Source organism: Emys orbicularis, chromosome 4, assembly GCF_028017835.1.
Source record: "Emys orbicularis isolate rEmyOrb1 chromosome 4, rEmyOrb1.hap1, whole genome shotgun sequence".
In the NCBI taxonomy this organism is placed as follows: domain Eukaryota; kingdom Metazoa; phylum Chordata; order Testudines; family Emydidae; genus Emys; species Emys orbicularis.
Window position 1 is genome coordinate 60568785 of NC_088686.1, and position 16638 is coordinate 60585422.

Sequence of the window (16638 nt, forward strand, 5' to 3'; positions counted from 1 at the left end):
GTGATGAGCTGGGGCTGGGGGGAAAGGCTTCAAGACCAGATTGTATTTACATTCACACCTAATCTACCTAGGTATCCAGCAAACAGAGCTGTGTTGCCCAAGTGATAGATTTTGGCTGGGGTTGGGTTACAAATCACTTGAATGCGGGGGGAGGGGGCGAATGAAATGTTGTTGTTCTTATTGTATGAGTAAAGGGCAGTCGAACTGTACTTAGCCTGTGCTGATTGAGGGCATCAAGAGAGAGGGTGGGGACCTGTCCCTCTCCACTGTTTAAAGACAGAGTTGATTAGGCTCCATAGATAGTCTTTTGTTCTGTTAAGTGACCACTGCAGCTGAAATCACTGATAATCAGGTCTAAGTGCTTAGTCCTGCTGTGGGGACAGTGTTTCTGTGGAAGAGATGGCCCAGATTGCACTAGCAGCCAGGTTCCCCCACTGAGAGCTCAGCTGAAATCACTGAGAGCTGGGTGGAACCTCAAGAGACCAACTTGCAGAGGTCACAGTGGCAGGTGGCAGCAGAAGGTGACTGCGCCAGGGCCATTGGCAACAGAGTGGTGGAGTGAACGGAGGCAAAACAAACAGCAGTGGCCAGAGCGAACAGTGAGCCGCTGGAGGAACGAGCAAGGTGCCTTCTTGCCCCCCACCTGGGAGGTGTACTCACATGAAAGCACCTCTGAACTCTGACCAAGGACAACACCGGTGAGTGGGGTGCGGTGGAGGGAAAAGTGAGGGGCACGTTAAATAAACATTTGTTTGTTGGACTATATTTTAGTGACTTTGCTCCAGAATGCTAGATTTGTGACTGGGAATGGAAACTTATATAAATATGTTTCCTAGTAGGCCAAGATTTTTAAAACGCATTATTTGCCAAGGTTGTTATCTCACATCGTTGCTATCTTGAGAGGTCATTATGTTGGGGGGTTTCTGTACTAAACATTTTTATTATTATAATTAATTTTTACATAAGAATGGTCATACTGGGTCAGACCAATGGTCCATATAGCCCAGTATCTTGTCTTCCGACAGTGGTCAAGGCCAGCTGCTTCAGAGGGAATGAACAGAACAGGTAATCATCAAGTGATCCATCCCCTGTTGCCCATTCCCAGCTTCTGGCAAACAGGCTAGGGACACTCAGAGCATGGTATTGCATAGGGCTACCATATGTCCGGATTTCCCCGGACATGTCCGGCTTTTTGGTCTATAAATAGCCGTCCGGGGGGGATTTTTAAAAATCTAAAAATGTCCGGGATTTCCCCCCGGTCGGCTATTTATAGACAGAAAAGCGGCGGCCAAGCGCCAGTGGGCACCCAAAGCCCCTTCCCGGCTCCCCCCATCCCCTGCAGCCTTACCACGCTGTCCGGCCCCGCAGCTGTCTTCCCCCTCCTCCACTCCCCTGAACGCTCCGCCCACCTGCTCCTCCCCCTCCCCTGCTTCCCGCGAATCAGATCTTCGGATCTTTGCGGGAAGTCTGAAAAGAAGCAGGGGCAAGCGGGAGGCAGCAGCAGGTAAGCTGGGGTGGGGGGCGCGAGGAGGAGAGCTCCGGGGAGGCGCGGCCCGGGCCAAGCGGCCCCCAGCGCCCCAGAGACTGCAGCCCAGCTCGGGCCCCAGCGGCTCTGGCCCCGGTTCCGGCCCCAGGGCGGCGACCCTGGTTCCGGCCGAGCACCCCCGGCCCGGCCCGGGCCCCAGCAGCGCCGGCCCTGGTTCAGGCCCCAGCAGCGCCGGCCCAGCCCCAGCCGAGCACGCCCAGCCCAGCTCGGGCCCCAGCAGCGCCGGCCCGGGCCCGGCCCGGCTCGGGCCCCAGCAGTGCCGGCCCAGGTTCCGGCCGAGCACCTCCGGCCCGGCCCCAAGCCCCGCAACCCCGGCCAGAGTGCAGCCCGATTCCTGGGCTCTTTAAAGCCAGCTCTGGTCAGGGGACAGGGGTTGGATGGGTCGGGAGTTTGGGGGGGGGGCTGTCAGGGGGGCAGGGGTGTGGAGAGGGGTTGGGACAGTCAGGGCCAGGGAGCGGGGGGGTTAGATGGGTCGGGGGTTCTGGGGGGGCTGTCGGGGGCAGGGGTGTGGAGAGGGGTTGGGACAGTCAGGGACAGGGAGCAGGGGGGTTAGATGGGTCTGGGTTTCTGGGGGGGCTGTCAGGGGAGCAGGGGTGTGGAGAGGGGTCGAGGCAGGCAGGTAGCAGAGGGGGTTGGATGGGTCAGGAGTTCTGGGGGTCCTGTCAGGGGGTGGGGAGCAGTTGGATAGGGCATGGGAGTCCCCGGGGGTCTTTCTGGGGGCGGGGGTGTGAATATGGGGTGGGGGTGTGGATAAGGGTCGGGGCAGTCAGGGGACAGGTAGGGTCGTAGGGGGTTCTCAGGAGGGGGCAGTCAGGGGACAAGAAGCAGGGCGGCTTAGATAGGGGTTGGGGTCCTAGGGGGCAGTTAGTGGCAGGGGTCCCAGGAGGGGGCAGTCAGGGGACAAGGAGCGGGGGGGGGTTGGGGGTTCTGAGGGGGGAAGTCAGGGGGTGTGAAGTGGGAGGGAGTGGATGGGGGCGGGGCAGGGGCGTGGCTAGAGCGGGGCTCCTCCCCCCCAGTGTCCTCTGTTTTGCTTGTGGAAATATGGTAACCCTAGTATTGCATCCCTCCCCATCCTGGCTAATAGCCACTGATGGACCTATTCTCCAGGAATTTATCTAGTTCTTTTTTAAATCCTGTTATAGTTTTGGTCTTCACAGCATCCCCGGCAAAGAGTTCCACGGGTTGACTTTATGTTGTGTGAAGAAGTACTTCCTTTTGTTTTTTTAAAACCTGATGCCTATTAATTTCATTGGGTGACTGCTAGTTCTTGTGTTATGTGAAGGATTAAATAACATTTTCTTATTCACTTTCTTCACACCAGTCAAGATTTTATAGACCTCTATCATATCCCCCTTTAGTCGTCTCTTTTCTAAGCTGAAAATTCCCAGTCATTTTAATCTCTCCTCCTGTTTCATACCCCTAATCATTTTAGTTGCCTATCTCTGTACTTTTTCCAATTCCAATATATCTTTTTGGGGATGGGGTGATCAGATCTGCACATAGTATTCAAGGTGTGCACATACCATGGATTTATATAGAGGCAATATGATATTGTCTGTCTTATTATCTATCCCTTTCTTAATGATTCCCAACATTCTGTTTGCTTTTTTGACTGCCGCTGCACATTGAGTGGATGTTTTCAGAGAACTATCCACAATGACTCCAAGATCTCTTTCTTGAGTGTTAACAGCTAATTCAGACGGCATCATTTTGTATGTATAGTTGAGATTGTTTTCCAATGTGCATTACTTTGCATTTATCAACATTGAATTTCATCTGCCATTTTGTTGCCCAGTCACCCAGTTTTGTGAGATCCCTTTGTAACTCTTCGCAGTCTGCCTGGAACTTAACTATCTTGAATAGTTTTGTATCACCTGCAAATTTTGCCACCTCACTGTTTACCCAATTTTCCAGCTCATTTATGAATATGTTGAACAGTACTGGTCCCAATACCAACCCCTCAGGGATACCACTATTTATCTCTCTCTGGACCCGGAGGTAAGTATAGACGTACCCTTAGAAGAGTTAAATGCTTGTCAGTTGGACCCCAAACAGATGGCTGCTTGTGCATTTGATGGAGCTGCAAACTTCTCTGGAAGACATGGTGGAGTACAAGCTTTGCTCAGAGAAAAGTGTAATCCTAATCTCTCCTATACACACTGCAGAGGCCATCTACTCCAACTAGCACTAGTACGAGCTGCAGAATCTTCAAAAGACATTAAAAAAGCTATAAATGTAATGTCTTCACTATATTCTTTTTTCAGCAAGAGTCCAAAAAGACTGAATATCTTGGAAAATATAGAAGATACACTGGTACTGAAGTTCAAATTAGTCCAACCTGGGAAAACCCGCTGGCTTTCTCATGAGCAATCCTTGGCTGTTGTCTTAAAATTACTCCAGATGTTATTACTGGCTTTGGAAAGTATCCACCAAGATGGGATGGATCTAAGTAGTGAGGCTGGTGGATTACTTTTGCTACTACGTTCAGAGAAGACTATTGCCATTCTCTCTCTCGTAAGTCTACTGTTGAAACCACTTGGGTCATTAAACAATGCCATCCAGGCATCTGCTACAACAGTAGTAGATCTTTGTCCAGCAATAGAAGCTACATTTGGATCAATCAGAGAGCTATCCATTGAAAAAGTACTGGAAGAAGCAAAGACTTCAGTCCATAAGTTGACTAATGAAGGCATTTCTATTGAATCCTTAAGTGAAGAAGACAAGAAGTGTTTGTTAAGACAACTGAAAAAGTACACAGATTTGATTCTTAAAAATCTACAACAGTGACTTCTAGATTCTACTCAACCTCTACGTAGCGTTTACAGATGCCTGTCCTACAAAATACCAACCGTTGAGTGGAGTGAGGCACTACCAGCAATGGGGCTGCTATGTGATCAGGACAGAATAGAGAATTTGAACACAGAGTGGAATATCATACGACAAATTAATGATTTGACTTCAACTTCTTTTTTATCATCACTAGTGGCTCGACCCAATCTTTGTGTTCTGTTTCCTGGGATGAAAGAAGTAGGAATTCATCTCTTGCTACTCCCAGTCACAACAGCTACAGCTGAGCGTTTTTTTTCATCATTGAATAGAATTTTGTGTTCTGAAAGAAGTCACCTTCTGCCTGATCATGTGAATGAACTAATGAGCATATCAATTGAAGGAATGGAAGTACCGGACATACGAGAAGCCACCAAAGATGAACGCATTGCATTCAAGAAGTTCATTAACAGAGTTGTGCAAAATTATAACAAGAAACCAAGAAGGATGTAGACGTAGTGCTTCATAGAAGGCTTGAGTAGCTAACTTTAATTTGTGTGATGATTTAAAAACATGAGTTAAATCTACTAAAATGGTCATGAAACATTTTTCAGTTTTTACTATGATACCATACAGCCCACCTTCAACCTCACAGTCTCACCCCTCATCAACCCTGACATCGCCCCCCCATAAATTCAAACACCCCCCCTAATTTCAATTCCTGGGGAAACCACTGTACCTCAACTAGAACCTAAGGCTACTTGCCACATGATTAAATTCTTATCTTCACCTATTGCTTAATCCTGCAAAGTGATGAGCACTCTAGCAAAGTACTTATGCACATACTTAACTATATGCATAGGAGTAGTCCTGTTGATGTCAATTATTGTTCGTTTAAAAATAAGCAAATGATTATGCACTTTGTTGAACCAGGGACAGAGTGCTCACCACTTTACAGAATCCAGTCTGTACCACAAACAACTCCACTGCAGACAGGAACAGATGCAGTCAGATTTTAGCCATTTTTCTTCAAAACAGTAAAGTGTATGCAAAAAAAGAAAAAATAGATTATTAGAATTGACATGTCATATTTTTACAAAGTTCATACTCAATTTTACTGAATTCAATACAACTTTGTGATTATATCTACTACTGTATGTTGAAATAATGTACATTGCTGGTAAAACACTGAACAATATTATGTAAAATATTCACCAGAAACTCAAGTGGAATATTTTTCCTTTAGAACTCAAACTGCAATGCGTGACAATAATAACTTTCTCTGTAAGAAGAAACTATTTCACAGTAATAATTATGGTACACAGTGTATATATGCATGCCGATTTCACTGTATTCAGAGTCTGAAATGATCATGTATTAATGAAAAACACTGAAGTGTAGTTTACCAATGTTTTATAAAAATGACTGTAAGTTGGAGTATGTATATTACTCTGCTGCCACATCTTCAATCTTCAGATCATCTGCACAAAAGAAGAAATCATACATGAATTGCTTGAAGGCCAATAATATTCAGAAGTATAAATGAAAAAAGTAGTAACTGATTGTGATACACAATCTTCCTGAACACTAATAAGGCCAAAGAAAGCTGGGAATAAGAGCAGTCACTCATGCACATCTACTGATTGGACTCTCAAAATTGAGAAATATCAACTTTTGATGTACATGCCTGTATCTGTGGATAAGTTCGGCTTCTGTTTATCCCAATGGGCATCACATGTGCATCCAAGGGTATTTGACCATCTGCCTTTACCAGTTCTCGAGGGGAAGTAGCGACTTTACTCACCTCTCAATGATAACTGTAATCACTGTTCTCTTAATGTAAGCGCTTTTTTAGCTCTGAAAGTAATTTTGCATCATAGACCTCCATGTTATGATGTACTTGAAATTAAAACTCATACTGTTTTGGAAATAAACAACTAGCTTTATATTTCTGAATTATTTGAAAGTGTAACATTATCCACTACTTAACTTAAACCACCACAGAAGATGTCCAAGCTCATGAGCTAGATAGAGGTCTGAAATTTCAAAGAAGAAAATAGGTTAGGCTGTAGAGCTCCAGTGACAGCTCTTTCCAGGTGAAAAGCTATCTCAAGAAATAGGCATCCAGAAGATAATCAGTATAAAGAGTTTGAGCAAGATAGCTAGTCACAGATGTATTTTAATAATTGTTATTAGAAGATTTATGGTACAAAAAACTTACATTATTTAATGATGCACACTCTCTCTGCAAAAGATTAATAATATAAAGAGAAATAAGTCTGGTATTATGTGACTGTAATCAATGTTAGGTGTTTTCTTTTTAATGCAGTTGTGAAGGTATCTGTGTATTTATTTAGAAAGTCAGTGTTTTTGATCACATGGTCCTAGCAAACACTCAGCCTCCCAGACACCACCATTTCCCTGAAACCGTTGACTTTAATGGAGTTACTGTCAGCTGACTGGGATGAGGGCAGTCTAGCCTAGTGGTGGGAGCAGGCATCAGGAACCAAGGACCAAGATCAGAGCCGGAGTCAGTAATCAGAAACCAGAGCCAAAGGTCAAACTCAGGAACTGGAGCAAGAAGGGTAGCAAGCAAGAAGGGATTCAAGGCAGGGACAGGACAGAGGAAAGGCTGGGTGCAAGGTAGAGGCAGCAGGAACAAAGTAACACAGACACAGACACAGTTGTGGGCATAAGCACTGAGCAGCCAATAAGCTGCTGCTGGTTTAAGAGCCAGCCTACTGCCCCCTGCAGGTGGCGTGACCAATCAGGCAGCCTGCTACAGGCTGGATGTCTGGATGAGGCTGCCTGGAGACTAGCTCTGCTGCAGGCCCTGATTCCTCACAGTTACTCAGAATTTACACAGTCATATGAGAAAGCAGAATTTGGCCCATTTAGTTAATCTTCAACTTTCCCGCAGACCCGAAGACAACATTCTTCTTTTCATCAATTCTAGCAGCAGGGGCCCTATGCATAAAGAAGTCAAATCCAGCCAGTTCTGGTTAGTTGCCTGTTTTCTTGCCTTACCTGACACTCTATGCACTCACTGAAAAAGTGCAAATAACAAATTCTCTATTTTGTGCCATAAATGGCAATGGATGCTTGAGTATTAAGATCTGATAATTACCTGCAAGTCTGTTAACTGGATTCTTTTTAATAGTACTAAATGTGTAAATCTTGCTAGGATTCTTCACTCTTCTTACAATGAAATTGTGTTTTTTAGGGAACTAAGTGATGTGGGAAGTTATAGTATTTCTTGAAGTTAAACACCTTCATTTACTTTTTTGATCATGAGAGACAGTGAGGTGAAACAAGGTTCAACATTTCCATCTGAAAGCTAAATAAATGGATGACACCTCAAATTCCCGCAGGGAGTTTAAGCTACCAAATTTTAATAAAATTTCTCTGTGTGTCTATATTGCCTTCTAAATTGAAAGGGATTAATAAACCAACCTTATAACAAAAGGCCAAATTCTTGGTTGATCAACTGTAACTCCAAGCTTCGTGCCTGCATCTGGGGGGGAGGGGCAGGGGCAGAATTTATCAGACACATTTCTCTATGAGATGACATTCTGTTTTACTGTTTTCTTCCAGATATTGAAGGATCTCAAGTATTTATGATATAGTTTAAGATTTTCTCTGCATTCTACAGATCAAAACATGCTCCATGTCTTAACTCTTGGGGGATATAAATTGACATTGATGTAACTGATTATTCCTCAGCACAGAGTCCTTCTAAAATATCACAGTGAGCACTAAAGTACCACAGTAAGATATTGTAAAAGTCCTGGATCGCTGCAGTCTGTATTTCTGCCTGCTTCAAGGGAGCTGATACTGTAAGATACTAGCATGTAAGATTCACTTGCCTGACAAAACAAGAAGGTCCACTGCAAATATTAAGGAACAGGTCAAAAGCAGACAAGAACCCCATAATATTTAAATAGAGATGAAGAAATATGAACAACTTCTGAGTTTTTCATTCTGTTTGCGGGATACTGTACAATATCTACTTCAGAAAGTGAATCTACAGGAATATATGTCAATGCTTTAGAGTACATCCATTCTCCAAAGGACTGTATTTTCTTAAATAATTTAAAGAAAAAAGATGTGATGCAAAAGCTCAAAAAGACAATTTTTAAGAACTTGGATAAGCTTTTCCCTTCCCAAATAAGCTAAGATAAAATAGACTTTCTTGCCTCCTGAGCTCTGAAAGTCTCAGTGAACATCCCAAAGTAGATCTTATAAGAGAAATCTTATCTCTGACAAAACAATACAGCCTTCAATAGAAACGCGTGAGAGGTACAAATGTAAATACCCCGAAGGCCAATGCACATACCTTCTCCCAGAAGGTCTACAGGCCAATGCCCATGCTCTCCTGGCCTTGTAGGAAAGAGTAGAAACACTGCTAACTTTCTAAATTGTCTAAGTCCAAAACATTATCAAGGATTTTTAAATAAGTATCTTCCACAAAGACCCTATCTTTTAGAAAAGCATAATTACCACATACTAAACTTCCACAATACTAGGAATTATAGTCATACTACATTTAGCAGTATAGTACATTGCTAACTATATTAGGATTTTTTCGTTGAAATTTATATATGCACAGTGTGCTTTAGTAAAAAATATTAATGAGTCATGATAAATCTATTTTTTCTATCTTAGAGGGCAATGGATAACTCACGCATAATGGACCAAATATTGGACTTAAATAGCTTTGTTGGATGGAGTTCAATCCAGCTGCAAGGCCCAGCTTGAATTGTGTCACCTACTCAGATTCTCAGAAGTCAAATGTCCCAAAGAATAGTCCATGATTCTAAACCCCAGGCCTGAGTATTCGCTCTATTACACCAGCTTTACACTGGCATAAAACCATTCACTTAAACAGTTACACTGAAGTAAAACCAGAGTAACAGAGTGAAGCATCAAGCTCCCACATCCAAACTGCCACATATGATGTTCCTGAGGTGTTTTGAGATGATATCAGAGAAGACAATGCTAGCATTGAGAGAGAGGCTGGCTTCCTCCACAGCTGAGCAAGAACTGGGGAAACTGCATGATGGCCTGCAGAGGCTCTGAAATAAAGCTATCAGCCATTCCCATAGTAGTTCAGGGTATGTAAACATGCCTGACCTGTATACAACCATGGCCATTAAGGTCTTACCCCTACCTTCCCTTGGATTTGCGGCTATGTGGCTAACCAGTGAAGTGGTCTGGTAGAATTTTTCACTATGTTTCCTATTTCCAAAAAAGTAAAACATACAATTATCCTTAGTGTGGTTCTTATATTAGGCGCAGTTTAAATATGTATACATAACATGATGCCACTATGGGGATGGCTCTTTTAAAAATAATTAAAAAAAACAACCTTGGAGCTTGGAATAAAGGATTAATAAATCTGTTTAAATAAATATGGGTTGAAACTTTGAAAAGAAATGTATTAGCCAGAGATTGGAATCCACTGGAGTCTCCAAGGGTTTAATTCCTACATTAGTCAACATAATTTATCACATCTAGCTACTGGAGTAATACTGGGCTCATCAATATAATATTGAATAATTTCACAATCTTGATAAATGTTATGAACTTCCAGTCATGGCCATGTACAAATGTTATAGCTACACATGATTTGTCTTTGCAGGAATCACTTTAGTCCTTTGGATAAATAATGGGATCTTCTCTTTAATGTTATATATATAATCAATAATAAACTGACAAAAATAATTAAAATATCTCATATTTATTTCTGAATTTTAAGTTCTACATGTATTTTAATGTCAGAATGGCACATCTGAAATACCGTCTATTGGCCTCAATTTATGGGGAACTGGAAAATGGATGAAAACTGATATTATAAATGTCAGAATTCTTTTTTTATACTTCCTTTCATTCTGCCCTACAGATCATCAGCTTTTCATGAGCCATATCCACTTGTTCCAATTACCTGACCAGAACCAATCTGATGAGTCTAAGGCCTGGTCTACACTGGGGGAGGCAGGGTGGTGGTGGTGAGCTAAGTTGATCTAAGTTACGCAACTTCAGCTACGAAAATAGCGTAGCTGAAGTCGATGTACTTAGAGCTACTTACCGCGGTGTCTTCACTGCGGTAGGTCGACTGCTGACGCTCCCCCATCGACTCCACCTACACTTCTTGTTCCGGTGGAGTACCGGAGTTGACGGGAGAGCGCTCGGCGGTCGACTTACTGCGTCTTCACTAGACGCAATAAATCAACCCCCGCTGGATCGATCACTCCGGAGGTAAGTGTAGACATGCCCAAAGACTCATGTGGCAGTAGGTAAATGTGAAGAGGCTTTTCATTATGAAAAACTGAACCACAAAAGTTTGGGCAGAAAAATCTCTGCTACTTACCTACTTTCTTTCAAAGTATTTGATAAACAAAACAGGTTGGTAAATAACTATGTGCATTTAAACTTTACATATTTTAAAGTGTATATAGCTGAATATTATTCAACAATTAAAGAAACACAGAATAAATATATCAGACAATGTTGTTCTGACATAGTGAACTATCATGACACAAAGACCCTTATATTATTATTAAGGCTACGTTTTAATCATGGGTATTTTTAGTAAAAGTCATGGACAGGTCACGAGCAGTAAACAAAAATTCACAGCCCGTGACTTGTCCATGACTCTTACTATATACCCCTGACTAAAACTTGGTGGGGGGCGTGCCTTGGGAGGGTGGCTCTGGGGGTGCCGCGAGTGCTGGGGGGGGACGGCCCAGGGGGCACTGTGGGTACTGGGGAGGGGGATGCAGCTCGCAGCCACCACAGGTGTTGGGGGAGTCGTGGCCCCGGGGGCGCCTCAGGTGCTGGGGCGGGGGGAGTGGTTGGTGGGGCTGGAGCAGGCTCCCTACCCGGCTCCTGGGAAGCGGTAGCCCCAGCTCCTAGTTCCATGTGCTGCCTCCGCTCCGCCCCAAACCCCAGTTCTACAGCTCCCATTGGCTGGGAACTGCAGCCAATGAGAGCTGAAGGGGAGGTGCCTGTGGGCAGAGTCAGCACATGAAGCTAGGAGCTGAGGGAGGAGAGTTGCTGTCACCCTTCCAGGGAGCTCCCCTACCTTGGGTAAGCAACACCCTGCACCCCAATCCCCAGTCCTGAGCCCTCCCCACACTCAAACTCCTACTGCTAGGGGGTCGGGCCGAGACTGCCCCAGCAGCAGCCAATGCGCCTGACCCAGGGGCTGCCAAAGCTGCTCAGGCAGTCCCCGGGCCAGACGCACCAGCCACTGCAGAAGTCACGGAGGTGACAGAAAGTCACAGAATCTGTGACTTGGTGACCTCCATGACAAACATGGAGCCTTAATTATTATGTAATAAATCTGACAAAGTAATTCTATAGACTTCAACGCTTTAGCATGTGATGTTCTACATGGGAAAATTACTTACCAGGTGTTTGTTTTGTTATGATCTCCTCTTTTCCCTACTCTGCAAGAAAGATACCTCAAATTATGCTAGTATGGCTCCAATGTCCTATCAGGAAGCAGGAACTAAGTGAAATTGCTAGTCTCACAGCCCTATATAAGATAATGGTTCATCTGCAAATTTTGTCACCTCAGTGTTTACCCCTTTTTCCAGATCATTTGTGACTATCTTGAACAGCACTGCTTCCAGTACAAATCTCTGGGGGAAACCACTATTTACTCCTTCCATTCTGAAAACTGATCATTTAATCCTACCCTTTCTTTCCTATCTTTTAACCAGTTACCAATCCAGGAGAGGACCTACCCTCTGAAAGTCCAAGTTCACTCTATCCACTGGATCACCCTTGTCCACATGTTTGTTGACTCCCCCCCCCAAAGAATTCTAATAGATTTGTGTTGAACAATGTCTCTTTACAAAAGCTGTGTTGACTCTTATCCAACAAATCGCGTTCATCTATGTGATCATTCTGTTCTTAAAACTTTGTAAAGAAGGCTATTTGCTTGTCATCTCTGTTTTGTCCTTCTCTGATCTCTTCTCTCTGTCATCCTTACACCTGTCATTATCGTATTTCTTTTGAGAAGGAAAGGGCAGAAAGATCTTGCAGAGTTGTCTCTCCATGCTTCCAGGATGAGGTGGTAAGATAAGACTGGGGTGTGGTAAGCAGGGTCTTCTCTCTGCAGGCTCAGTTTTTGACAGTCTTTCTTACCTCCTCATTCCTGATATGTGGAGTGATAACAGTATAAAGTGAGGCATCATTTTTACAGAATGGGGGAAGCAGAATAATGTGCAATCAAAGCAACCATTATAATCAGAGCTCAAAAATGCTACTGCTATAAGGAGGTGTGATGGTGCTCTGCTAAGTTATACCTGAATCCAAATTTGGAAGTGATTAGATATATAATGGCAATAATTAGTAAACGATGAAGTCTAATTTAGTAAATTAAAGAGGATTTTGTTAAATTACAATATAACCAAACTATCTCGATTTATCACAGACTCTGTAACATTAACAATGTTTTACCAATCTGATGCAATTTTAAGCTAGCAATGATGTATAGATATGTGCCTAGCTGATTTATTAGAACACAATTCTTTTTTTAAAAAAAGAGGGGTGACTCACACAGCTATTAGGCTAAAAATCTGAATTTGGATTTTTATTAAAATATCATAATACAAACATTTTGCATCAGTAAAAGAAATTAGAAATGTGGACACACCTAAAATTTTATAGTAATATATAGTCTCTATTTAACTCTGCACTGGGTGATATGTACAAGTCTGTCTTTACTGAATGTAAACAACAAAAACCAATATATAGAATACCAATATGTATATTTAGTATACTTTTAGACCATGTGCATGCTGTCAGCATACAGGGTTGAAGTGCTGTAAGCAATTCAGATTAATTTTTCTTATATTTAGATCATGATATCATTTTATTTTATTTTTTAAGTATGGAGCTTGTCATATCAGAGAAACAACTCAATAGATATATGTTGGGACTCGTGTGAATTAGCCTGGAAACTAGTATGAGAATATATGTTCTCCAGAAACAGAAAGGAAGTTCAAGATGAAGAAAAGAAACGACAGGTTTTACTATTATAAAAAATATTCCATGAGTATCTAGCATTATTTTCCTGTTGACAGTATTAATCACAATCAATACTATCAAGTATCAGGGGGAAGCCATGTTAGTCTGTATCCACAAAAACAACAAGGAGTCCAGTGGCACCTTAAAGACTAACAGATTTATTTGGGCATAAGCTTTCATGGGTAAAAAACCTCACTTCTTCAGCTGCATGGAGTGAAAGTTACAGATGCAGGCATTATACACATGAAGAGAAGGGAGTACTCTTTGATACTATTGATAGTATAATCAATATAATAAGATTCCAGGATTGTCACTCTGAAGCGATAGAAACAGCTACAAGCATGACTGAGGGCTCTTTTTGTTCAGAATATCACCAGGTTGAATCCTCACTGGGTTTTGCAATCTGTCACCATCAATTTTTAAGTTCTCAGCCATTTTGACTTTATGAATGATACCCATGTGACAGCATGGGCTTTCAGCTACTAGTATTTCATAAAACTATTAATTTGGGGGCAATTACATCAGGGCAAGAATTTTGAAAAACAGCTTGCGTGTGTTATTTTTGGCATGGTTTTATGCTTTATAAAAGTACTTTGTTGCCCCACCACTATAATTGTACTGCATTAGCGAATACCTTTGGTGAGAACCTGCTTCTTTAGTTCATCTTAATCAAAAGCCTATTCTAAATGGTTGTTAAGAGCCTCACCTCCTCTGGTCTGCAATGGTATGCTGGGAATGTCAGCCTCTGTGGATAGCTCATTGTTCATGCTGATGCAATAAAATAGTTCATCCAAGAAAGAGGGTTTTTTCAATCTTTTTGCGCTGAGTGCTCTTGACATAAAGTAACCTTCAGTATTATTCTTATTCTCCATCTCCTGTGAACTTTCTAGGTCATCAGGTTCTTCTATTTGGGCCACAGAATCATGATTTGATGAATGACTAATGGCCAAAGCTTTACTGAGATAATAGCCACAGGTTTCACTCTCTGCACTTTCACATATACTTTTATCTTCGATACCAGCCCTCTCCTGAGCTGTTAACATCCCCACACTACGGGCTTCATCTAACAGTTTGGACAGAGTAGACCTGGAGAGCAGGGTGGAGTCTTGAGTTGCGTAACAAGAGGGACTTATTCCATCAGAAAGAGATTCCTGTAATTCTGGCATGGTAACATTGCTTATTGTTCTTGGGAACTGCATACATTCTTCCAGAAGAGTCACAAGCTGCCCTTCAGAGAGACAAGTTAGTTCTTCAGGCTGGAAAAAACAAGCAAAAATTTATTCCTGTCAAAATATAATAATTAATAAAACCATCACAAAAGAGTTTGGCAGACACAAAAGAATGAATAGGACTCTTGAACATTGATGATATTATTTTGGGGGTTTCCTGAGTTTAAATATGCTTATATGTAATTATACTACTTATTAAACCGTTCCAAAAAGTGTGAGATAGATTAGACACTGAAACTTGTTAAGGAGGCCTGCTGTACACCAGGCACTTAATGGAGAGGCCTTTCATTTCACCTACAATCTCACACAAGACTTCATATTATTAAAGATAAAAGCACAGTTGTTTACTTACTAAGTTAAACAGTTTAGTGACTTTTTAAAAATATAATATTTCCTTGTTGATTTCAGGGCTCTCGGCTCTTTCAATTATCAAGAGAAACAGAATACATAGCTGAAAGATCCATAGTAATTTGGATGATATGTTTGGAGCTCTTACACCCATGTATCCCTTTTTCAGTCAATTTCTTATACTAACAATGAGGGGGCAGTTACGTTAGACAGGGCTTATGATGCAGAAGTTCAGTCATCACAACCTTTAATGCTCCTGTGTAACAGAGCAGAGCAACACCACACAATGGTGTAAGACAGGTACTGAAGAAGACTATCTTTTCCAGCTGAAACTACAGGGAGTTTATTAGATAGCCAAAGTGTAGATACTCAAAGAGCAATTTGGCCAGAGTATCAGGGGTAACAAAATATTACTTTTACAAAAAGTATAAGTTTTTTTTTTTTTAAAGATCACAATTGATCAGGGTCTCAGTTTTACCTGACATCCAAACATGATGGGCCAGATGATCAACTGATGATTTCAATACAGCTACACCAATGTATACTACCTGGACATCTGGCCCACTACAAAACCTCCAACACCACAAACCATGCTGGAGCATTGATCCAGCACTGACTCAGAGAACAGTGCCACCTACCAGCATCAGCACCATTTCCTGCAGTACCTGGCTTTTTTCTACAGGACTCTTATCCAAGTATTGACCTAACATGACTCTGCTTACTTTATGTGATGTGATGAGATCACAGCCCAAAGGGGCATAGTTGAATGGATTACATGTTAAAACTGCTCATTCATGTTTATGAATCGGAATAGCCTTCAGTCAAGAAGAAATGAATACTTCTTTGTTAAATATGTTTGAGGTATTAAAAGTTTCAAGTTGACTCTACAAATCAACAAGTTAGAGATCAGGGGTCGCTTCCAGTCATCACTCTACAGTGAGTGAGTTTTCAAATCTTAGTGTCCTTTAAAATATCAAGTAGATAAAAAGGATGTGAAAAAGCCTGCATTATCAAGCCACCACCAGTTATTGAATGATAGGCAGCATGAACTGAGTTCCTTTGCAGTGGTGCACAGAATCAACAGCAATGATGATGCCTGGGAAAATGCTTTTAAAAGAACAAAAGCCCATCTAAGATCCCACATCAGTAGCAGTTATAGATAAAAAATCTTTCTAGCTAACCTAAAAGGTAAAAATCAGACATGAAAAAGAATCAGGAAGCTCAACATGTAAAGCTGTGTGGCAATCTAATGATGTCAGAAAAAAATATTGTTCAAAGCAACAATCACTTGACTTGAGTTACAATTTATACATATGGATTTCCAATATATTAACACACTAATGAGAACATAAAGATTACATAACGCTTTAGTACTAAGCAAGAGTATTAATACTTGCAAAGTCTTGTTTACAAATCTGCTGGGTGTTAATGCATAGTAATTATTAATAAGTCCAGTCCAGAGGATGATAAATATTAAGTAAAATTATAATACCATTATATAATTCAACAATATGCCCTCACCTAGAATATTGTATTCAGTTCGCCCCATTTCTGAAAGGAGTTAACAGAATTAGAAGGGGCTCAGAGATACTCCTCCATGACCACATGACTGTCTCCATCCTGTGCAGGGGCTCTACCTCTGAGGCCTTTGTCATCCGAACTGGCGTAAAACAAGGCTGTGTACTGGCACCCACCCTTTTCTCCATTTTC

At 42.0% G+C, this 16638-nt stretch overlaps 1 protein-coding gene across 1 annotated transcript in view; it reads right to left on the reverse strand.

Moving 5' to 3' along the window:
- Positions 1–5758: 5758 nt before the first annotated feature.
- FSIP1 (fibrous sheath interacting protein 1) overlaps positions 5759–16638 on the reverse strand; it is a 170512-nt gene continuing 159632 nt past the window's right edge. Inside the window, exons 11-12 of the mRNA XM_065404378.1 lie at positions 14058–14607; positions 5759–5793 (exon numbers count right to left, since the gene is read on the reverse strand). Coding sequence (XP_065260450.1) covers positions 5759–5793; positions 14058–14607 — 585 coding nt within the window. The remainder of the gene's footprint in view (positions 5794–14057; positions 14608–16638) is intronic.